The sequence below is a fragment of the Lepus europaeus genome, chromosome 7 (assembly GCF_033115175.1).
Source record: "Lepus europaeus isolate LE1 chromosome 7, mLepTim1.pri, whole genome shotgun sequence".
Classification (NCBI taxonomy): Eukaryota; Metazoa; Chordata; class Mammalia; order Lagomorpha; family Leporidae; genus Lepus; species Lepus europaeus.
In genome coordinates, this window is record NC_084833.1 from 12,658,491 (window position 1) to 12,683,424 (window position 24,934).

General features: G+C 39.6%; 1 protein-coding gene across 6 annotated transcripts; it reads right to left on the bottom strand.

The window, feature by feature from the left end:
- Positions 1-733: 733 nt before the first annotated feature.
- Positions 734-24,799, bottom strand: LOC133762999 (glycine N-acyltransferase-like protein 1). Of its 6 annotated transcripts, XM_062196089.1 has the most exons (8): positions 24,681-24,799; positions 11,353-11,536; positions 6,652-6,763; positions 5,876-5,983; positions 3,448-3,483; positions 2,445-2,571; positions 1,685-1,862; positions 734-1,444 (listed from the first exon to the last, which is right to left on the bottom strand). In XM_062196089.1, exons 3-8 carry the CDS (start codon positions 6,727-6,729, stop codon positions 1,063-1,065), a joined length of 909 nt encoding a protein of 302 aa, XP_062052073.1. In that variant the 5' UTR covers positions 6,730-6,763; positions 11,353-11,536; positions 24,681-24,799; the 3' UTR covers positions 734-1,062. The 6 variants fall into 6 exon arrangements, with proteins under 6 accessions (XP_062052073.1, XP_062052075.1, XP_062052074.1 ...); XM_062196091.1 differs by lacking the exon at positions 6,652-6,763 and having other exon boundaries at positions 24,681-24,798; XM_062196090.1 differs by lacking the exon at positions 6,652-6,763 and having other exon boundaries at positions 1,685-1,769; positions 5,876-6,165; positions 24,681-24,798.
- Positions 24,800-24,934: the final 135 nt, after the last annotated feature.

Sequence of the window (24,934 nt, forward strand, 5' to 3'; positions counted from 1 at the left end):
AATGAGAGTGAATGTTGGTTGATCACTAGTAGCTTTTGCCCCCAGGGCCAGTTCTTATAAGATTTCTTGCTTTATAGAACTTTTCTTTTTTAAAATCTTCATCTACATCTGGACTTTCAGGGAAAAAATGAAAATTCCAAAGGTTTTTTGCAAAGCTGCAATGTCCACGGTGGTCTAAATTCAGCGGTAGAGTAACAGTGAATGGCCCAAAAGGCCACGACTATGTTTGCGTTATTCCTGAAGTTTTAGAATTAGATTTTATAAATTGATTATTAAGTGCTTATAACAGTGTCTGGCATGTGTTTTCTGATTTTCTCTCTTTCTTTTTTGCCTTTTTTTGCCTGACCCCTAAGGCTTCAATGGTGGAAACACAATGGGCTGAACTCAAAATGACTCACAGGAAGCACCTCAGCCAGCATCACTTTCTCTAATGAGCAGCAAGAAAGGAGTAAGGGAAAGGAGGCATACCAATGCTCTTTCCGTAGCAGAGATCCCAAGTCCATCAGACTCATTGGTTCTCTGGATTCTGTTCCCCACACTACAGTGATGATGTCAGCCCACGGAGCCACCTGTTTGGGGTTTCACCTTTCACACCCTGCCAATCATTGAACCGCCACATTGACTCCATTGTATGAATCCATAAGCCACAGGAATATTTACAATAAACGATCGATACAGACTGGATATATTCTACCACGATTTTGTGAAAGCCCTCCATTTATCTTCCAGATAGTAGATTTTATCAAACCAGTTTTATTAAGAATTCGCCTTCTCAATTACATGTTTACTGGTACTCAATTCTTCCCAACACATCATGCATTTTGAGATTGTACCCCCACCTTGCCCAGAATATAAGTGTTCCAAGGTCATGCTGTGTCTTTCAGCACTACCTTATCACATTAGAAGAGTTTCTGGCATATCATAGATGTCCAATAAACACTTAGTGATGAAGCAAACTGTTCTGTGCCTTGCACTTCAACGTTAACAGAGGGGATTCCCAAGATGGCTAAACAGAACTGCTGTTCAAACAAGTAGAAGTCATTTCTCTGGGTGGCACATCCACTAATGCCAACCACATGGGACCACAAAGAAACCACTCCGCAGCACAGATCTGCTGGATTTTTCATTCTCTTTCAGCACAGAGAGGTAAAATGGAATATTCTTTTGCCGCAAATATTTCAGGTAATACACCATCAGCTGTCTCAGTTTTCCTTGGCTGCGGTATCTTTCCAGGGTATAAGCCTTCCCCACTTCACAGGTGGAATCCATGACAACCCATGTAACTGGATCCCCTTCTGGACCCTGCAGACTGTATGCAGGCAGGGTCTGTATGCAACGCTGGATGTAATGCAGGCTCCTCTCATTCCGGCCTGCATGCCAGTTATCATTTACCAGCCCAGCATGGGAGATGTGCAGTTGGGAAAATTTAAAATTGGGATCCTCGCTGTGAAAATAAAAAACAAAAGTTTTAGTCCTCCTTCCTGTAATGTCTGGATACTCATCTCCTTACTTAACACCCACTGTTGTAAAGTTGCTCATTTTGACTGTTGATAATCTATCCATCTCAATAATGAGCTCATCCTCTCCTCATGCAAAAACTGATTTATATGAATAACAAAAAATGTTTAAAGAATAACAGTACTTCAGAAAAGCCACAGGAGTGATTAGCACATGCTTTTGGTACCTCTGAGATTGGTCATCTGGATGCTCGGTCTCACACCGGCTGTCTGGTTTGCTCCTGTTGGAGGTACTGGGCTTTAGGATATCATCTGTCACATAGAGGAGTAAGTTCAAATAGTTTACCTTCACTGACTTTGAAAATGCAACCGCTGTTATCCCCTCACCTAAACTTTCTTGACAACCTAGAAAGAGAGGCGAAGAAAGCAATGCTGTTAGTGACTGAGTCTCTGCGGCATCTCCCTGATTAATGACCGAATACAATTGCTTAGGGTTCTCAATATTGAGCTGACACCAGAATCAGATGGAGGTCTCATTGTAACAGATTGTTGTGCTCCTGTCAGTCCCTAAAGTTTCTGAGAATCTGCATTTCTTTTAAACATATTTGTTTATTTGTTTACTTGAGAGGCAAGGGGAGAGAGAAAGAGAGACTTTCATCTGTAGGTTCATTCTCTCATATTCCCACCACAGTCAAAGGCAGGTCAAAGCCAAGAGCTGGGTACTCAATCTGGTTCTCCTATGTGGTTGGCAGGGACTCAACTACTTGGCTCCCAGGGTGCATGTTAGAAGGAAGCTGCAAACAGAAACAGAAGTGTAACATGAACCCAGACACTCTGATGCAGCAGCCCAAATGACATCTTAACTACTAGGTCACATCCCTCCCTCAGAATTTGCATTTCTAATAAGCTCCCAGGTTATGATAATGCTGTTGGCTGGGTACCCACTTTGAAAACCACTGCTGTTGCCTATTGCCTCTGATTTGTTACCTTGGATTTGGAACATCTGTTTCCAGTTTATGATCTCGGGATTTTTCAGGACTCCCATTAATTTTTTAGGTTCCTTGGAGAATATACAGTATGTGTTTGTATATGGATCCTTGTTATCAGTCATCTCCTATACAGGACAAGGAAAAGTCATTATCACTCCATCAAATTTTTCTTCATGTCTCACTGAAATCTCGACACTTAGAATCAAGAGTCCAGAGTGTGCAAGATACTGCCATGGATGCAAACCTTAATGAGGCATTATTTTTCCTCAAAGCTACAGACTATGAGCCTATTAGAATAGTGACACTTTTGTCAAAGTCAGGAATCTGCAAAATATAGTAACTGGAATTCTTGGTATCATTTTGGGCAATTTGATGTAGTGTTGTTTCCAGGAACTTGGAGGACCGGCGCCGTGGCTCACTTGGTTAATCCTCCGCCTGCAGCACCGACATCCCATATGGGCACCGGGTTCTAGTCCCAGTTGCTCCTCTTCCAGTCCAGCTCTCTGCTCTGGCCCAGGAGGGCAGTGGAGGTCGGCCCAAGTGCTTGGGCCCCTGCACCCGCATGGGAGACCAGGAGGAAGCACCTGGCTCCTGCCTTCGGATCGGTGCAGCGCGCCAGCTATAGCAGCCATTTGGGGGGTGAACCAATGGAAAAGGAAGACCTTTCTCTCTGTCTCTCTCTCTTACTGTCTAACTCTGTCTGTCAAAAAAAAAAGTATTAAAAATAGTACAAAATATCAAAGGACAACTTTAATAGAAAGTCATATGGTTTACCTATGAAATCTGTTTTCTTTATATTACTAAAAATTAAAAAATACATTCTTACATATAATTTCATAAGTCGTAAAAATGCAAATTAAATCCAATAAGATGCCATGTTTCCAACCAGGAATTTGACATAAATTAGAAGAAGAGCTAAGTGTGGGTGTTTGGCTTAGTGGTTAAGACACCAGCTGAGGATGTCTGTGTCCCATGTTGGAGTACCTGGATTCGACACCCACCTGTGCTCTGACTACAGCTTCCTGATGACGCAGACCCTGGAAGGCAGTGGTGATGGTTGAGTGACTGGGTTCCTGACACCCCACGTGGGATATCTGGATTGCATTCTTGGCTCCTGATTGGCCATTGTAGGCATCTGGGGAGTGAACCAGTGGATGAGCTCGCTCTCTCTCTCTCTCTCTCTCTCCTCCCTGCTCACTCTCAAATAAGTAAATAATAAAAATTAATTTAAAAAGATAAACAGTATGCAGTGCTGTGGATAATCGGAGAAATAGTTCTTCCATTTATTGCTAATGGGAATAAAATGAGGACAATCTCCCGAGAAAGTAATCTGGCAATGTCTTCTAGAATGAAAAAAAAAATGCTCTTTGACTTGATATTACCCTTCCTGGAAATCCACTGTGTTGCAAAAGTCCCCAGGATGTAAAGACACATGTACAAGGATGCTTACTGAAGTAACATTTTGTAGTGACAAAGAATTAAAGTAAGCAATTTGAATCCAATAATGAGAGAATGGCTGAGTAAATTATACTGTATTCACTCTATAGAGTACTATAAACTTGAGTTACTGTTGCAGTAACTCCATGGAATATTATACAATTATTCAAAAGAATGAGCTAGTAATATAATTGTTGGCCTAAAAGTATGTCCATGATATCCAAAAGGCAAATTAAAAAGTTATGAAACGAGAGGTATCCAATACCAAGTATGAGCAAGGACACTGATTCCCTCAAAGCATGAGAAAGGAGGAGAGAAAGGCAGGTGAGGTGAGAGGTGTTAACTTATTAAAACAATGTGGGGTTCTTCTACTTGTGTTAATAAACAGCATATCGTAACTTATTAAAACAATGTGTGATTCTTCTACTTGTATAATAAACAGCATATCATACTTTTGTGATTAAAAATTAAAAAATTTAAATATTTTCTCAGTAAATTATTCTGTATCCCACCCCTAAACGTTCTTATTCAAAACAGAATTGACTTTTAACACTGAAAGAAACATGATATGCTATGGAATTAGATCAAATGAATGTATTTCAAAGTAAATTGCATTATTTTACAATATCTCAATATTTTATAATATATGTGTACCACAGAACTTCTATATTTTTAAATTATTTTTATTTATTGACATATTGTTTAGAAATTACTTATGTTTAAAGCAATGAAAATATGAAATCATGGATTTGATGCTATGGTTATATTACTCAAATGTGCAAAATAACTACAAAGTAACTGGAAAAAAGGGAGACTTTATCAATTAGCGTTACTTAGCATACTACATTTTTAAGGAATTGGGCTTCTATGGAATTTGATAAACTAAGCATTAATGTTCAAGTGCAGATTGTCTGGAAGCCAGGAGATTAGATGAAGATTCCCAAGGGAAGGTGCCCAGAAGGAAGCTACGGAAATGTCCAGCTCAGCTTGCTTCCCAGCCGCTGCTCACCTCGCTTCCATAGCTAGAGCCATTTAACTGCTTCCCACACCCCAGTCCTGATCCACTTTGCAAACTACACTTGATCTGGAGTAGTTCATTTACTTGGAGACTCAGCTTTTGAACCCACAGTGAAGCTGGGTTGGCTGTGAGGCTGCAGCTCACTGATTAAATGTCCTCAGAACAGGGGAATCACATAGGCTTTTGGGCAAAAACAAATCATTTTGTACTTCAGTTAATAATTTACTCCTTATGTGACCTCATCAATGTTCAGTGACACTTGTAATAATGTGCTATGCATGAAGCCTTTGATACCCAGCATCTCATTTAAATATTATATTATCATATGAGGGAGATACTCTTATTTCTCCTGTTCTACAGGTGATGGGACTTTCAGAGAGGTGTCTGTAACACAACTAGCAAAATCCACAGAGCCAACTGAACTTGAATTCAACTCAGATATGGATTTTTTCAGTCTCATGACTTAATCCTTGTCTCTAAACTGGAGATACCAATGCTCACTTTGTAAGGTTGTGTCTGAGAATGACCTTCAGTAACAGGGGAAGTGCTTCCACGTAGTTGGCACGCAGCAATAATGAATCCCCTCCCTGGTTCTGGTGAGACAGTTTTTACTAATGGATTTCTGGGCTTTTGTTTTTAAGTGACTATTCTGGTATCCCATTAGACTTCTTTCAGCTCCTGCGGCTGACTGCTGCCACCTCTGTTTGTTCTTCAATCTGCTATCACCAGCTTTGTCTTCCTCCCCTCGGTCTCCCTCTCCTGTTCCTCCTTCCTTCCCCTCCCCTCCCTCCTGCCTCCTTTCTTCCCGGCTCACCTGCCCTTACCCTGATGTGTCCTATGCTTTTTACAGACAGTGTGAGCATGTGGAGCTCATCTGAGCGGCCAACTACTGAGTGTCCTTACAATAACCCAGATTTTCTTTTACCCTTGGGCTGTATGGAGCTGACCGTCCCCAACCATCTTTGTGTGCCTACCTGTTTCTGAGGCCGGACAATGACTGTGTGGTACTCAGGCCAGGACTCTACCAGCACCTCCATGTTGAAGGGGTTCCCATGGTTGATGTGATACATAGAGCCATACACCTGAAGGAGGAACAGAGGGACTGGCAGAGGCTGGGAGGGTTGCATTGCTGTCCTCAGAGATGGAAGCCTCGATGTGATGAGGAAGGGAGAAACGGAGACCAAGAGAGGGTTCTGGGGCCACGTGAGTGATAGCAATGGGATGAGTAGTGTCTCCAGGATCATATGGCTGGAGGTAAAGTCACCTGCAAGCAAGCAGAACTCACAGATATCCTTATAACAAACAGGCAGGGCTCACTACCTGGGCACTTGCTAGACTCCTAGCACTTAACATTGTATGGATTTATTTAATATTCACAAAACGTTATGAGGAAGGTTCTAATACTATTCTCTACTCAAAGATGAAGAGACCAAGGCACCAACATGTTATGAACATACCCAAAGCCACCCAAAGAAGACAATGTCAGACTTGGAATGCACACCCATTTAGACTGGCTCCAGCCACCATTCTCCATTGTCTTTCCAAATCAATGACAAAACCTGCAGATTGGGCCCAGCTGCCTGTTCCTGAGAAGCAGCAGATGCTCCAGATGTGTGGTCCCCACCCCCAATTCAACCTCACTTGTGGCTCAAACCTCTGCAGAAAGTCAACAAGGAAGGACCGGAATTAGGAGCCCCTGCTGTTTTGTCATCCTCAACACCCCCACTCCCACAGCCTGCTGTCCCCTCATCTTCAGGGATTCAGGGATGCTCCTGGCCAAGGATTTGTACAGGGTCAGCAGATTCTTGGGATTGTGTAGCAGCAGCATTTTGTATATGTGGTAATGTACGTTAGTCCTTGAACTTCTCAAGAAAAAACTAAAAAGATAAGAAGTTGAGGGATAGTGTTAGGTCACCAAAGGCATTAAAAATGCACTTTAAAAATAAATATCCATTTTGGTAACACTTATCATCCTTATTCTGGGGACACTGAAGCTCAGAGAAATTTTGCAAATTCCTCATGTTCTTCCAGAACTAAGTGGCAGTGTCACTTTTTTTTTTTTTTAAGATTTGCTTGAAAGAGTAAGAGAAAGAGAGAGAGACAGAAAGAGAAATCTATCTACTAGTTCACTCCCCAAATGGCCGCAGCAGCTGGGGCTGGGCCAGAGTGAAGAAGCCAGGAGTTTCATCAGGTCTCTCACGTGGGTGCAGGGACACAGAACTTGGGCCATCTTCTGCTGCTTTCCAAGGTACATTAGCAGGGAGCTGGATTGGAAGCCTAGTAGTTGGGACTTGAACCGATGCCCATATAAGATGCCGGCATTACAGGTAGCAGCCTCACCCAGGAAGCCACAATGTCGGCCCTAGAGTCAGATTTTTGAAACCACATATGAATGAATCCAAAACCTATGGCCTTCCTCTCCAATAGTTATCCCATAATCTTCTCAGTGTTCTGTCAATCATCTGTTTTCCAGCTCATCTTTAGAAGTTTGACTCCAGTTTTACAGCAGCCCCAGCAGGACCTCCAATCCTACGGCTTTTTCTTCCTCTGTCACCAATTCATATCCTATACTCTCTTTTTCATAAGTGTAAATGTTGAGAACCGTTGATGTCATTTCATCTACATTCAACCCTCTTGAATCTATTTCAAATTATTGTCATCTTGCATGGAACAACCACAAACATGGTCAAGTTCAACTTTCCACCTACACTGCACCTGTACTGTTGCACAGGGCCTGCACCTGTACTGTTGTCTGTGACCAAAAAGAAAAAGCACACATTGGTGTGGGAGTTATGGTAGAGTGGGTTAAGCCACCATTTGGTACACCTGCATCCTATATTGGAGTGCCAGATGAAGTGATTCAAGTCCCAGCTACAACTACTCTGGTTTTGATCTAGCTTTCTGCTAATGTGCTTGGGAAACCAGCAGAAGATGGCCCAAGTACTTGGATACCTGCCACCCATGTGGGAGACTCAGATGAAATCCCAGGACACTGGCTTTGGCCTGGCTCAGTTCAGGCTTCTATGGACATTTGGGGCAATCCCTCAACCCTATCTCTGTCTCTCTTTCTCTCTCTGTCTTCAAAATAAATAAAAATAGAATTTTTTTCTTAAAAAATACACGTATTCATGTTGCCTGATCTTAGTTCAGGTTTGTGACTATACCTCTGTTGGGCTCTTGTGGCTGTCAGAAAACCCTATTATCTTTCCTCAGTCTATTTGCTCTCCTACCGACTTAGACAATGATGCCACCACCCCTTTCTCCTTAAACGCATATTTCTTTCTCATATTCACTCTCTATACATGATATTACTTCTGATTTCATTGAGAAAATTTAAATAGAACTTCTTTAGACTGCCTCTGCGATGACTTTTTATTTATCACATCTTCAACCCACAAAATCTCCCTTCTATCCTGTTAGTATTGATGAGCAATTCATTAACTTATCCGAAGTCAATTCCTCCATTCTAGTACTACATTGCATTCCTTTTTGTCCTCTGAAGGATATGATTTTTAGCAAGTATCACATTTTTGTTTGCATCAAATTTTTCTAGGCAGTGTAGATACGATGCTACTTTTTCTTTTATACAGAAATAAAACATTCTCTTGTTCACAGCTTCTTATTCCAGTTACTCCCCCACTTTTTGTCCCCTTTGCATAAAAATTCACTGAAAATATTGTCTATGTTCATTATATCCAATCCTTCCTAATGTCTAATGGGGTTTTGCTGGCACCATTCTACTGAAACTCTCTTGCTAAGGTCATCAGTGATCTCCATGTTATTAAAGACAATGGTCAATTCTTGTTCCTCATCTTACTTGATCTTTCTGAAGCCTTTGACATAGTTGATCATTTTTTATGTATTTTCTTCATTTTACTTCCAAGATAATACACCACCAGTTTCCCTCTAAACTTACTGATCACTCATTCTCAGTGGACCCCTCCCTTCTCCCAAATTTCTTAATGTTGGGTCATTTCAGAGCTCAATTCTTGGTCCTCATTTCTGACTATATTTCTTTCCCTGGTGATCTTACCAAGCTCCATGGCTTTATATAATGCCTTCAAATATTATGTGAGAGGTCAGTACATATAATATATGCAGTCATATATTAAGGCATTGAAGGCTGAAAGAAGGTCCAAAAGTCCATGTGTGTTGTATTCAATACTACTTTATTTCACAAAGATCTGACTTCTGGCTGCACATTGTATCTGTTTCTGTAATAATTATGCCACTTTTTTCTCTTCTATATTTAAATATCCCCCTGCCCTCCTCTTACAAAGTTACTTGGGATTATACTTTAGGGTTCACCTAGATGATACAGGATATTCTCCTCATCGAAGATTCTCAACTTGATCACATTTGTAAAGTCATTTTTTACCATATAACACAACATTCAAAACATCTACAGATCTGAATCTGGATGTCTTGGGGGGGTCATTATTTAGACTACTATATATGAATATCAAGTGTAGGTTTTTCCATGAGCAAACTTAACTCATACTCTCAGAATTTACACGTTCTCAGTCCAAGAATTGCATTTCTATATTCCAGATCTAAACTCTTGGAAGAGAAATTTATCCTAACTTGAAAATTTAATTATCTAAAATCCTATCAAATATGTCTTATGATCAAGAAGCTATATAGAAACTGCTAACCAGGGATACCATTGTGGCACAGTGGATTAAGCCACTACCTGTGATCCTGGCATCCCATATGGGTACTGGTTCAAGTCCTGGCTGTTCCATTTCTGATCAAGCTCCCTGCTAATGTGTCTGGGAAAACAGTTAAATATGACCAAGGTGTTTGGGCCCCTGTACACATGGGAGACCTGGATGTAGTTCTAGGCTCCTGGCTTCAGCCTAGCCTAGCCCCACCTGTTGTGGCCATTTGAGGAATGATCCTACAGATGGAATTCATTCTCTCTCTCTCCTGCCTCTTTTCTCCCCATCTCTGCCTCTCTGTCTGTAACTCTGCCTTTCAAACAAATAAATAAATCTTAAAACAATTGCTAATCAAAGAACAATCATATAAGGGTTTGGGAAGACAAGTCACCATGGATGGCATATTGTTAAATTTAGGTAAAAAGGAGCTAACATTTCATCTTCAAAATACCCTTTGTTCTTACAGTTAGGTGCCCATGTAAGCTGGTAAAGGATGATATAATCAGCCTATAAGACTTTACCACTGCATTAAACAGTCCTATTTCTCTATGATCATTTTCTTAACAGGGAAAGCTCCCTGGAACCCTGCCTGAACAATGCAGAAAATTAGGCACTTGGCTCTTCTCTTGACTCCATTTCTCACATCCTAATTTATATCCCAGGACTTAGTTCTTGTGATTGATTCCTCTGGAAGCTGTGGCACACCTTGGCTCTACAACATAAATAGTATCTTTGGTTTAAGATGGGATTAAAAGGATCACAGAGACACAATAAAGTGAATGAGAAATAACCCCATAATCACAATAACTTGCAACTAGACAATACTTCGTAAGTTTCACACAGCATTCTAAGAGCTTCTCATACTTTAATTTATTTAATGCAACCACTCTGAAAGTTAGGAATGGTTAATATAGGAGAAAAGAAGGGCCGGCGCCGTGGCTCAACAGGCTAATCCTCCACCTTGCGGCGCAGGCATACCGGGTTCTAGTCCCGGTCAGGGCACCGGATTCTGTCCCGGTTGCCCCTCTTCCAGGCCAGCTCTCTGCTGTGGCCCGGGAGTGCAGTGGAGGATGGCCCAAGTTCTTGGGCCCTGCACCCCGTGGGAGACCAGGAGAAGCACCTGGCTCCTGGCTTCGGATCAGCGCAGTGCGCCGGCCGCAGCGGCCATTGGAGGGTGAACTAACAGCAAAGGAAGACCTTTCTCTCTGTCTCTCTCTCTCACTGTCCACTCTGCCTGTCAAAAATAAAAAATATATATGTATATATATATATATATATATATATATGAGAAAAGAAAACAGCAAAGAACATGTACAACCCTTGATACAAGGCCACCCAATTAGTAAGTGAGCAATCTAGGAACTAGGTTTAGTTCACATAGTTTTTAATGTTGTACTGTTAACCTGTGCTATAAAACTAAGGATAGATGATAAAGCCCTAATAAAAATTAGCAAGTGAGCTGAAATGAATCTCAGTTTTCTTAGCTATAATTGGTAAGAATAATTTTATTATTTTATTTTGCAGAAAGGAAAGAGAGCCCAAATAAAATGCTCACTACCGTGCATCTTGCAAGATTAGAGTGTTTACTTTTCATTTGGATCTGGAATTATAGTGACATCAAACTTTGAACATTAGTATTCTATTGTTTGACTGTGATCCTTTACTGAAATCTCTCTACTTCTAAGAATAATTCTCAGGAAATCAATTCAATAAGATTATCTATTCTTAGCTAATGAATTCTGACATAAAAATTAACTCTAGAAACCATTGCACAAATCTCTGGTACTCACCCCAATTCCCCAGGCTATTTGCTAAAGTTATGTTGGCTAGATGACTTCTCTTAAGGGAACATCAACCCAAATGTTGAACCCAGACATACAATTTCTTCACAGGTATTTATGCTTCTGTGCACTTTTTTTAGTACCCACAATTCCATATGAAGCTCAAACTAGATGACTCAAACATTGCTCCTCTCTGGAAGACAAGATAAGAGAAACACAAAATTGCTTTGTGCTGCCTTTGGCCTTTGAACACTAACACTTATTAAGAGAAGAACATGACCAGACTCCAGAAACAATCACTTGTTGCTAAATATTTACAAAGTTGTTAGTTAAGAATATTTAGTCTCAAGTAACAATGATCAACTTGAGGTACTTTGAGCAAAAACAAAAAATTGGAAGTTAAGATAAATTAAAAAAAATATGATATAGACTACCAAAGGCAGGAATATAGATCAACCCTAGGAAGAAGGTAGACCTGAAAATGGGAAGTTGACTAAAACCATTCTTTGTCTTTGTCTTCCTTTCTCTGGAAAGACAGGCTTAAGGAATCTCTTTCCTTCTCTCTCTCTCTCTCTCTCTCTCTCTCTCTCTCTCACACACACACACACACATACACACACACAGGGGGGTTCATCATCTAAGGCAGAGAAAGATCTAGTAGTTGGTGAGAAATTTCAGCAAGGCAATTGCATCAGCCTAGCCTGAGGACTTTCGTCCACTGGCTCTTGAAGATCTTCACATCTTGAATTACAGGAGACTACAGATGTACAAATGTCTTTGATGGGTTGAAATGCCTGTTTGTGGCAGGCAGAGAAAAACACAGACCACAAATATCTGTGTCTCTGTGCCTGAGCACACCAAGCAAAAGCCAGGAAGTTGGGAGGATCACAGTTATTGTACTTTTGAAATTAATATTATTTTTAGTGGAAAAATTATATTTGTATACACAACTAAAAAGCAACTACAAAGCAAAAGAAACAATTCACAGAATGAAGTGATAACCTACCGAGTGGGAGAAAATATTTGCAAATGATATATCTGATAATGAATTAATACTCAAATTTTACAATCACCTCAAGCAACGCAATGGCAAGAAAATAAACAACCTGATTTAAAAATAGAAAACTGAACTGAATAGACATTTCAGCAATGAAAACATATGGCTAAAAGTTATTTGGCCGGCGCCATGGCTCACTAGGCTAATCCTCCGCCTGCGGTGCTGGCACCCCGGGTTCTAGTCCTGGTTGGGGCGCCAGATTCTGTCCCGGTTGCTCCTCTTCCAGTCCAGCTCTCTGCTGTGGCCCGGGAAGGCAGTGGAGGATGGCCCAAGTGCTTGGGCCCCTGCACCTGCATGGGGAGACCAGGAGGAAGCACCCGGCTCCTGGCTTTGGACTGGCACAACGCCGGCCATGGCGACCATTTGGGGGGTGAACCAAAGGAAGGAAGACCTTTCTCTCTGTCTCTCTCTCTCTCTCACTGGTCTAACTCTGCTTGTCAAAAAAAAAAAAAAGTTATATAAAAATGCTCAGCATGAGGCCAGCACTGTGCCTTAGCGGCTAAAGCTGCCGCCTGCAGTGCCGGCATCCCTTATGGCACCAGTTCATGTCCTGACGGCTCTATTTCTGATCCAGCTCTCTGCTATGGCCAGGGAAAGCAGCAGAAGATGGTTCAAATCCTTGACACCCTGCACCTGCATGGGAGACCTGGAAGAAGGTTCTGGCTCCTGGCTTTGGATTGGCCCAGCTCCGTCCGTTTCAGCCATCTGGGGTGTGAACCAGTGGATGGAAGACTCTCTTTCTCTCTCCTCTCTCTCTCTCTCTCTGCCTCTAACTCTCTGTAACTCTGCCTTCAAATAAATAAATAAAATCTTTAAAATAATGCTCAGCATCACTAATCATCAAAGAAATATAAAACAAAACCATAATTAGATACCACTTCACACTAATTAGAAGGGAAATTATGAAAAAGGTGAAACATAACAAATGTTGGTGAGCATATGGAGAAATAGTAACCCTTGTACATTGTTTGTGGGAATGTAAATTAATGTAGCCATGATGGAAAACAGTTTTCAGTTTCCTCAAAACATTAAGAATAAAGCTGTTACTTGATTCAGAAATATTCAGAAATAACACTACTGATTGTACATTTTTGTGTTACTTGATGATCTTTGTGTGAATTTCTTACAGCGTACTTTCACAAACCTAACTGGTATCGGTCAATAACTTTATGTAGCCACCATCAAGAGACTCTATAGATACAGCTGTATGAGACTACTACTGCTGAACACAACACGTTCATTCACAATATACTTCTTTACACATAGAAGGAGTACATTTTATAATAATGATAAAAATTATAGTATAGTAAGTCCATAAGTTAGTATCATAGCAATTTACTATTAAGAATTATGCATTATTTATAATTACATGTGCTATGCTTTTCTCTGACTGGTAGCACAGATTTGTTTATACCAACATCAGCACAGACGTGAGTAACATGTTGCATTATAATGCTATGATGCCATTATGTTGCTAAGCAATAGGATTTTTTCAGCACTATTATAATTTTATCCCCCCCCCCAATTTTATATATGTGGTACATAACTGAACCAAACATTTTATGCAGTGCACAACAAAAAAACAAAGAAAATGTAGTCAGTATGTTGAAGAGCTGTCTGTACTCCTGTGTCCATTGCAGCAGTTTTTACAATAACCTATATAAGGAATCAACTTAAGTGTTCATCAATAGATGAATGGATAAAGAAAATATTATATATATACACACACATTGCATACATAAATACAATGGACTATTACATAGTTTTAAAAAGAAGAAAATTTTTGTCATTTGAGACAATACAGATGAACCTAGAGGACATTATATTAAGTGAAACAAGCTAGTATAGAAAGACAAATATTTCACAATATCACTTATGCATGGAATCTAAAAAAGGTAAACTCATAGGCCGGCGCCGTGGCTTAACAGGCTAATCCTCCGCCTTGCAGCGCCGGCACACTGGGTTCTAGTCCCGGTTGGGGCGCCGGATTCTATCCCGGTTGCCCCTCTTCCAGGCCAGCTCTCTGCTATGGCTCGGGAAGGCAGTGGAGGATGGCCCAAGTCCTTGGGCCCTGCACCCGCATGGAAGACCAGGAGAAGCACCTGGCTCCTGGCTTCGGATCGGCATGATGCGCCAGCTGCAGCGGCCATTGGAGGGTGAACCAATGGCAAAAGGAAGACCTTTCTCTCTGTCTCTCTCTCACTATCCACTCTGCCTGTCAAAAAAAAAAAAAAAAAAAAAGTAAACTCATAGAAGTAGAGAGTAGAATAGTGGCTACCCAAGGTTGGAGGTTCAGGGAATTCAGAGATGTTGGAACACATTTTTGAAATCTATTGTATAGTATGGTGACTGATGTTAACAATTCATTGCATAGTGTAAAATCCCTAAGATAATAATTTTAAATGTTCTCACTACAATAAGCATGTCAATTAACTTTATTCAATCATTCATCACATTGTGATAAATCTGTACAATCATAATCTTCAATGAAATATTTTTAAAAGCAAAAACTGGTAAAGTACCATGCAAGATTCTTCTTTTGAGCTATACTAAGATTGGGTTAAAACTTCACCAGTGCTTAGCAAGAAGACTCCCTGAGCCCTTGGGTGTGTGGTAATTGAAATGGAATGGCCAGGAATATTTGGGTATATCCCAGATCATGCCATGTCTTGCAAACCTAGATTCCTAAGGCTATGAGTTTCTATCTGCCTGATGGGAGATATTTGAGATGTTTCCAATGGATTTCAAAGGTATCTGCCATTTCTTATGTGAGTCTTATCTGTAAATGGCAGAGAATAAATCTTGCATTTGTGCAGTTAAAATTCACCTGCAAATTCCTATGGTTTATAATGTGTTTATTTCACAAAAGGGATACAGATAGTATCATTTGACATACCCGAGAATTACGTATCACAGTAAAAATTTGTTACTTCCATTTTTCAAAGAGAAAGGGAAAACAATTAAATATAGAGAAAATATACAGCCAATTAAGAATTTGACTACTCAATAAATGACAGCTGTAACCCATTCTCAGATCACTTGGCAAACTATGAAACAATGCACAGAACACAGGAGGAAAGTTTTGGTAATTTATATCCCAAAGAGAAATTTTGGTGAGATAAGAAGGAAAAAAGTTGAATTGTGAGGTATTAGAAAGAGAGCATATCAGAATCATTCAAGAATTTTGGCTTTCAGAGATATAGAAAGGTCAACAAAGTTGAGGGAAGACTTTTGTTGTTGCCTGAGGCAGGGATATTTTACAATGGAAAAACAAAGCAGATGGAGAGAAAATAAAGATGCTAGAGGTAACTGCAAAGAGATGATTATCACAGAAAGAATTCACTTCAGGGCAGAGGAGCCTATGTGGACACAGGAATTTTGAGTGAGATTCAAATATATTTGCCAGCTGCATAGCCTTTGGCTAGCATTTTTGTCATTTCTATGCCCCAAGGTTCTCACATGTGAAGTGGGAATTGTTTTTGGTGTGTGAGTTGCTCAACACACTGCCTCGTGAAGTGGAAACTATCACCAGTGCAAAAGCTCATTTAACAAAGCTTTGTTGCCTACCTATCACTCACCAGCAGTGTTTTAGCTTCTGGAACACAGGAGTGCACCTGCTGTCTTTTTAGATAAAGATTTTTATCTATAATCTCTTTCATCTCATTTTTTTTTTAAATCCTGGCTTTGGGATTGAAAAGGAAACACATAAACTTGGACGCATAGATTTAATGGAGAGAAGCAGCAATTATGTTACATCTCTTATCATTTCTCTGTTCTATATAGTAGATGACAGGCAATATTGACTATTATACCAGCACTTATCACATCTTCACCAGGCTATATCAGAAACTGTAGGAAATCACGCATTCTTTCAGTTTCATTAGCTGGGGACAAGCCTTTTGTGATAGCTAATTTTGTATTTCAACCTGACTGGGCTACAGGTGGCCAGATACTGATAATATTATTTCTGGATACATCTGTGAGGGTGTTTCCAGGATAGATGATCTTTTGAATCAATAGACTGAATAAAGAAGATACATCTTCACCAGTGTGGGTGAGCATCATTCAATCCACTTGGGGCCAGAATAGAACAGACAGGCAGAGGAAAGGTCTCTCTCTCTCTCTCTCTCTCTCTCTCTCTCTCTCTCTCTCTCATTTTGAGATGGAGAACCTGCCTGCTTTTGCTGTTGGACATTGGAGTGATTGGTTCTCAGGCCTATGGAAGTGAACTGTAACTTATATTGCCAGCTTTCTCCCAGCTTGCAGATAGCATATTATGGGCCTTAATCCTCTTAATTTAATCAATCAGTCTCTCTCCACACACACACAAATACACACAAACACAAGTATATGTATTCAGTTTCTCTGCAAAACTCTAATACATCTTCTAAATCCAAGGTAACTGGGAAAAGAGTCTTGCATCTCATCCTCAACGTTTCTTCAAGTTGTTGTCTGTGAATGGATAGCCATATGCTATTGATGGTAAAGAGTAAAGAGTGACATTGTGTGGAGTTTATTGTTGAAATAAAACTGCAGCAAATAAATACAACATATAATTTAAAGTATGTCTTTTTTAAGTATGTTGAGGTACCTCCAAAATCATCCCAGCTGACGCATTCTTTACTAGTAGTTTTGCTGTAAAGCTGTCCAGGTGGGCCCAATATCCAGAGGTTCAAAACTGTTGAGATTATAGAAACTCCAGGAAGAAAATAAAAAGGGACTTATGTCTTGAATTTATTGTTGGATAGATTGTCTCTTCCAATAATAGAAGCCAAATGAAACAGAAACACAACCTGACTACAAGAACATTTAAAGCCAATGACTTGTCAGCTGGTGAGAGCAGAAGAAGAAATGGAGTGTAGGTGAACCAATTAGTAGGATCAAAGTGGGGCATTATGAGTCTATCAGTATTATGTAACATAATTAGCATGCACTCCTAGCATGTAGAGCAAAGAGAGACTTGGTGCAGTTATGGAAATTCAAAATGTCACGTGGACTATGGTGAAATGTTATTGTGAAAACTTCAGACAACCAGAAAATAAGGAAATATTTATGAGAAAGGGGAAAGAAAAAGAAAGATGGCTTCCCAGATGATGAGTTCTGAGAAGACTAACGAAAAGAATACCACAAAGAAATTATGGTATTTTGAAGTTTTACCTAGTGCCGATCCTTTCTCAGTTCACAGAAAATCTTTACATCTATATACATATTTGATTATTCAGACAAGGAAAGAGGCAAAGATAAATAGATGTGTTTTGGGGATACAGGTCATGGTTGTGGTGAACACTTATCATTAAGCTGGAAGAATTGGGCTGGGCTTTAATCTCTATATCTCAGGGTTCTCATTTGAGGGTTTTTTGCTTGTTTGTTTTTCAGAGTTGACCTGAGTATCAAGCAGTCTTTGCTCTAAGTCTCCCATGCAGGGTTGTTGAATAGTAACTGGAAACTTGGTCAGAGTGAATGGTATCTTAGTAACATCCAGCAGAGCATCCAATATTTCCCAGAATCCCCATAACTCCTCGATAGAATAGAGCAGTCTTGAGCAGTGAGGATGGCTCATGGCTATCCTGATCTCCACCTTGAGGGCTTCTTGGGGAAGGTCAAAAGATACACAGTATTAATTTGTACTCCCACCAACAGTTTATAAAGGTTTATTTCATATCTTGGCTATTTTGAATACTGCTGAAATAAATATGGGGACAATTATATTTATTTAACATGCAGATATCCTTTTCTTTGTATATGTATCCATTAGTGGAATTTATGGATCATTTGGTTTTATAATGCATTTTTGATATTTTGAGGAACTTCCATACTTTTCTTCATAGTGGCTGCAGTAATTTACATTATCAACAAAAGTATATAAAATTCCCTTGCTCCATGTTCTTGCTAGCATTTATTATCTTTTGCCTTTTTGAAAACAGCCATTTTTACTAGTGTGAGGTGGTATTTTACTATGATTTTGATGTGCAACTCCTTGATGATTAGTGATATTAAGCAATATTTGATATACGTATCAGCCCCTTATATGAATTCTTTTTGAGAGGAGTCTATTCAGGTCTTCTGTTCATTTTAAGTTTGGATGATGATGATGCTTTTACTATTGAGTTGTCTTGGTTCCTTTTATGTTTAGAACATTGGCTTAATATTAGATATATAGCTTGTGAATACTTTCTTGCATTCTGTAGGTTGTCTCATCACTCTGTTGTTTCCTTTGCTATGCAGAAACTTTTTGGTTTGATATAATCCAATTTGTTTATTTTGCTTTTGTTACATGTGCTTCTAAGTTCATGTAAATAACTACTATAAAATGATTTGAATACACTTCCTATCCCTTTGTCATTTTTATGTCCTTCTTTATCTCCAAATATCCTTATATTTATGCTTTTGATGTTCCATAGGTCATGTTTTCTTTATTTCTCTTCATTCTTGTTCCTTTTCTTCTCCTTGGACTCCATGTTTCATCTAGCCTATCTTTTTAAAGTTTTTTAAAATTTATTTGAAAGAGTTACAGAGAGACAGAGAGAGAGAGAGAGAGACAGAGACAGAGACAGAGGCAGAGAGAGACAGAGAGAGGTCTTCCATTCCACTGATTTACTCCCTAAATGACCGCAATGGCCAGAGTTGAGCCAATCTGAAGCCAGGAGCCAGGAGATTCCTCTGGATCTTCTACATGGATGCAAGGGCCCAAGGACTTGGGCCATCCTCTACTGCTTTCCCAGGACACAGCAGAGAGCTGGATTAGAAATGGAGAAGCTGAGTCTCAAACCAGTGGCCATATGAGATGCCAGCACTGCAGGTTGAGGCTTTAACCCACTGTGCCACAGCTCTGGCCCCCATCATCTAGCCTATCCTTGAGTTCACTTAATTATTCTTTGATCAGCTTTGCTCTTGAGGCTCTCTGTTGCATTTTTCTTTTATTCTCTGTACTTTTCAGTTTCAGAATTTGTTTGTTTTTTATAATGCAGTACATATACACAATGAATAGTATTCAATTATAAAACAGAATGAAATTCTACCACTTTCAGCAAAATCTACAAAACAGGAGGACATCATGTTGAGTGAAATAAGCCAGACCCAGAAAGACAAATATTGCATGTTATCCTTTATATGCCGGAGCTAAAATTTAAAGAACAAAGAGAAAAAGAAAGAAATCTTTGTGTGTATCAGTACTGCCACAATTACAGCTTTGTAAAACTTTGTTTTATATCTTTGTCAAACCAATGGTTAAGAATGATATACTACCATAGATTCAATGATCTGTGATTACTTTAAAATTTATTGTGCATGGGTGAAATTGTCACCTCCATTTAATTATTATTTATAGCCATTGTCTATATTCCCACTGAACTAAGGTCTTTTTGCTTTTTACTTATTAAACTTCTTATTTGATAAAATATTAAGCTTTTTTACTGTAATGTAAATTTAATATGTTATCTCAAAAACAAAAAAAAAAAAGAAGAAGGAAAAGGAAGGAAGGTAGGAGGGGAAGAGGGTAAGATAGGAAGAAAAAGATGAAGGGAATACCACTATGTTCTTAGAGTTATATACACAAACTACATTGAATCTGTTAAAGGCCAGATAAAAATTAAGATAAAAATTTAAAAAGTGTTAAATTTCTCTGATAAATTTCTGAAATAGTTTTTCTGCATTCTCTTGGAGTTTGCTGAGTTTACTCAAAATTGACACTTTGTTTTTATTTTTTAATTTTTAAATTTATATAAAGGGAACAAATTTCATGTATTTCATACATAAAGTTTCAAAAGCACAATGATACTTTCCACCCTACTCTCCCTCATTTTGGATTCTTGGTCTGAAAGACCATGCATTTCTATGTTTGGTTAGATTATGGTTTCTTATTTGTTCTTGATTTTTATGGATTCACATTTATGTTTTTGTATTGAAGATTAGATATTTATTCCAGTCTTCCTTGTGTAGTTTAGTTTATGCTGATATTTTCTAAGTTGTGCCTGTCCAAATGTCCTGTGTAAATTGACTTGTGAGTCACTGCTACCTACTTGGCACTAGATGGTGCCCAAAGCCCAGGTTTTTAACAAGTCTCACAGGGATTCTGAGTTTGCCATGCTGGCTCACCCAGATTAACCTAGGAGTGGGGGCAGATTCCAGGAGGGAACCCAGACTATGTGGGAAGGCAGATTAGGGACTCACATCACAGAGCTCATGAAAGGCACTTCTTGTAATATGGTATGGCTGGAAAGTCTCTAATTTGGTGTCTCTTTTGTAGAGCAGCCAGAATTTTCATGCTGGCCAACATTAGCCCCAAACCAGAATTTTTCTCTGACTCACTTCAGGGCATTTAAACCTATAGGCATTCATCATGCCCACTCCAGGCTCAGACAGGAACTCTTCCTGAAAGAAAAATTTTCTGGACTTATGGGGAAGCCTGCTGCCTACCACAGTCTCACTTTTTCCAGTTTAAAAAACTATGAGTCTAGAGGGACTTTTCTGCTGAGAATTTTTCTTTTGGAGAGGGTTATGGTTAGAGAATTCTATTTTTCTTATTATCTACTAACAGTTTCTCACTGCTCCATGGTTCAAGCAATTGCCACAATCCACATTTTGAGTTCTTGGATATTGTAGCAGCTAATTTTGTCTATGATCAGTTGGCTATAAATGCATTGGTTTCCTTCTAGGGTTCTATTCTGTTCCATTGGTCTATGTGCCTATTTTTATGCCAATATCTTGCCATTTTAATTCTGTAGCTTTGTAATATATTTTAAAGTCAGGTAGTGTTCTGTTCTCTTTGCTCAAGATTACTTTGGCTGTAGGATTCTTTTGTGGTTCTACAAAGATTTGTCTACTATTTTTTCTAGTTCTGTGAAAAATGTTATTGATTTTTGATAGGGATTGAGTTGAATCTGCAAATTGCTTCAGATAGCACTGACATTTTAGTGATGTTGATGTTGAGTCTTTCAATTCATGAACACAGAATGTCTTTCCATTTCAATATGTCCACTTCACTTTCTTTAATCAATGTTTTATAGCTATATTTTAGAAATATTTCATCTCTTCAGTTAAATTTATTTTGAAATGTTTTATTTTTCTGTAAACATTGGAAATGGAATTGTTTTCTTGATTTCTTTTCTCAGATAATTCACTATTAGTGTATAACAGTGCTCCTGTATTTGTACATTGACATTGTGTCCTCAAACTTCACTGAATTCATTTATTTCTAATAGTTGGTGCAGTCATTGTGGGTTTTGGTGCAGTCTTTTGAGGTTTTTTTCTGCATAACATCATGTAATCTGCAAACAATGACAATTTTATTTCATCCTTCCAATTTGAATGCCCTTTATTTCTTTCTCTTGCCTGATTGCTCCGGCTAGGACTTCCAGCAGCTGGGACATGAACCAGCACCCATATGGGATACCAGTGTCACAGGCGGAGGTTTAGCCTACTATGCCACAGCGCCGGCTTCAAGTACACGTTTAGAATTGTTACTTCCTCTTGCTGGAGCGAACCATTTATCATCCTACAATGACTTTCTTTGTCTCATTACGGTTTCTGATTTTAAATCTAACTTATCTCATAGAATCATGGCTATACCAGCTTTCTTTTGGGTTACATTTGCTTGAACTCTCGATTTTATTCTTTCTCTTTCAGTAAATGTAATCCTCAGAGATGAGTTTCTTGTCAGCTGCATATTGTTTTTTATCCATTCATTTATTCTAATTTTTTAATTGGAGAATTGTATTTATTTAATATTAAGGCAATAATTGAAAGATAATGTCTTACTACTGTCAAGTTAATACTTGTTTTCTAGTTTTCTTGTAGTTCTTTACTTTTTTCTCTCTCTCAATTTTCCTTTGTGCTTAAGTGATTTTTTCTCTAGTTGTGTACTTTAATTTCTTTCTTCTTTTTTTTTTGACAGGCCGAGTGGACAGTGAGAGAGAGAGAGACAGAGAGAAAGGTCTTCCTTTGCTGTTGGTTCACCCTCCAATGGCCGTCGCGGCCAGCACGCTGCTGCCGGCGCACCGCGCTGATCTGAGGCTAGGAGCCAGGTGCTTCTCCTGGTCTCCCATGGGGTGCAGGGCCCAAGCACTTGGGCCATCCTCCACTGCATTCCCTGGCCACAGCAGAGAGCCGGCCTGGAATTTTTTTTTTTTGACAGGCAGAGTGAGAGACAGGTTCACCCCCCAATGGCCGCTGTGCTGCAGCCTGCGACCTGATCTGAAGCCAGGAGCCAGGTGCTTCTCCTGGTCTCCCATGCAGGTGCAGGGCCCATCCTCCACTGCACTTCCGGACCAGAGCAGAGAGTTGGACTGGAAGAGGAGCAACCAGGACAGAATCCTGGCTCCCAGAGAGGGACTAGAACCTGGTGTGCCGGCGCCGCAGGCGGAGGATTAGCCTATTGAGCCATGGAGCCGGCCTTTAATTTCTTTCTTAAAATTTTTAGCAAGTTTATTTTAGATATTTGCTTTTTGTTACCATGAGAGATATGAAAACATATTTTGTTTATACTAAGCTGTTTTGAAATGATTACAATTTGTCATCAATTCTAATGATAAAAAAAAAAGCTAAGAAAGAGATAAGATATAGTAATAAGGAACTCCTCAGTTGCTCCCCATTTCTTCCCACCTTTGAAATTTTGACTGAGCCAGCAGCCAGAAACTTTAATTTGGTCCCCTACATGGGCGGTGGGACCCTAACAACCTGAGCTATCCCTTGCTGTTTTCCAGGATGTGCGCTAGCAGGAAGCTGGAACTGGGGAGTCAGGTTTTGAACCCAGGCATTCGGATATGGGATATAGGTATCCCAAGAGGCACCTTAACCTTTGTGCCGAATGCCTGCCTTGCAAGTTTGTTTTGATACTTGATATAAAAGAGGTGAGTGCTTGGGACAAATGGCTAAGATGGTTTGGGATCCCTGCATCCTATATCAGAGTGCCTGGTATCTGGTTGGCTCTGCTTTTGAATCCAGCTTACTGCTGATGTGCACCACTTTATGGCCCAAGTACTTGGATCCCTGCCACCCATGGAGGAAACTTGGATTGAGTTCCTAATTCTTGCTTTTAGCCAGGCCCAGCACTGAGTGTTGTAAGCATTTGGAAGTGAACCAATAGGTGGAAGATCCATGTCTTTTTCTGCTTATAATAAAATGAAAATAGGTAAAAAATTTTAAAAGATATTAATTTCTGTATTTAGTGGTTACTCTAATTTTTACAATACATGTTCTAAACTTATAATATTTTACCTTAAATTAATGTTAAACAACATTTAAGAATCTAGCAACAATATAATTCTGCTTGTCCCTCTGTATTACTATTACATAAATTACTTCTATATTAAACTATAACTTTACAGTACAGTTATTATATTTACATGAAATGGTCAGTTGTTTTCAAGAAATAGAAGAAAAGTGTAGTTCCAAAAATTCTTTCATTGCAGGGCAAGTCTGCTTATTTATCTGCAAATGTTTACATTTTTTTTCCATTTTGAAATGGAAGGCTTTATTATAAATATTCTGAAAGTCACTGATTATTTGTATTATTGTTTCCCTTACATAAGCATTTTTAACAAAAAAAATTGAATTTATTCATTTGAGAGATGGGAGCTGAAGGTGATGGTGGGTCGGCAAGCAGAGAGAAAGAATTTACTGCCATATGCGGGTTCAGGATTGGGCCATACCCAGAGCTGGGAATGCAAATCAGGTTTCCAATGTGGGTGGCAGGAATTTAGTTTCTTGAGCTATCACTGTTGCCTCACAGGGTCCGAGTTAGTAGGAAGCTGGAATCGGGAGCTGGGAGTAGGTATTGAGCTGATATGGGATGCGAATGTCCCCACTGGCCACTTAACCATTAGGTGGAACTGCTGCCCCTGTAATGTGTTTTGTTCTGGTTGTTTTAAAGATCACTGTATTTTCTTTTCAACCTGCTGGGAATCCACTGTGTACTTTTTGTTGCTTTTGTTGTAAGGGAAAGAAAGGGCTTATTGGGGGAAAACCCGACAGAATGCAGGGAAGGGGCGAAGAAGGAAAAGAGAAGATGCAGAGCGTAAGAGAGAGATCGACAGAGAGAGATGCAGAGAACAGAGACAGAGGGAGAGAGAGCAGGAGATGGAGAGAAAGAGCTGAGTGTACTCTAAAAAGGTAGGATCCAAAGTCCTTTGTCTCTAACTAGGTTTTTGTTTACGATGATTAAGAAGAGTGCTCTGGTTCTAAAGATCAAGTTTAAAATATAGCTGCTTATTTAATTAATTAATTAATTTATTATTATTATTATTATTTTGCAAAAAGAGAGGCTAAAAAGGGTGTTACTTACAAAGACCAATCCTTCCCCTAGTTCTTTGCCAGCTGGTTTCGCAGATCAGAGTTGCTGAGTAAGGGTAGGGCCACTGAGAGCAGAGAGAGGTTCAATTTTCTGGAAAAAGAGCCTGAGCCTGCCTATGGCAAATGTGTCAGTCAACCTGATAGAACCACCTCCCTGAAGAGGGGATGAGGGGAGAGGCTTGAGGGCGCCCCCTGCTGTCCAAAGGCTGAGCGGCTTAGTGCAGGTGTTCCACTAAGCTCAGAGAT

Bases quoted from the DNA above. Each gene is read 5' to 3' on its own strand.
- LOC133762999 (XM_062196087.1), bottom strand. From the start codon at position 6,145: ATGATCCTGGAGACACTACTCATCCCATTGCTATCACTCACGTGGCCC. The intron at 2,572-3,447 runs GTGGGTGTCGAA...TGTCCTGTATAG, and splicing joins AAGCTGTAGTCAGAGCACAG to GAGATGACTGATAACAAGGA. The intron at 1,445-1,684 runs GTACCAAAAGCA...TTATTTTCACAG, and splicing joins CCAGATGACCAATCTCAGAG to CGAGGATCCCAATTTTAAAT.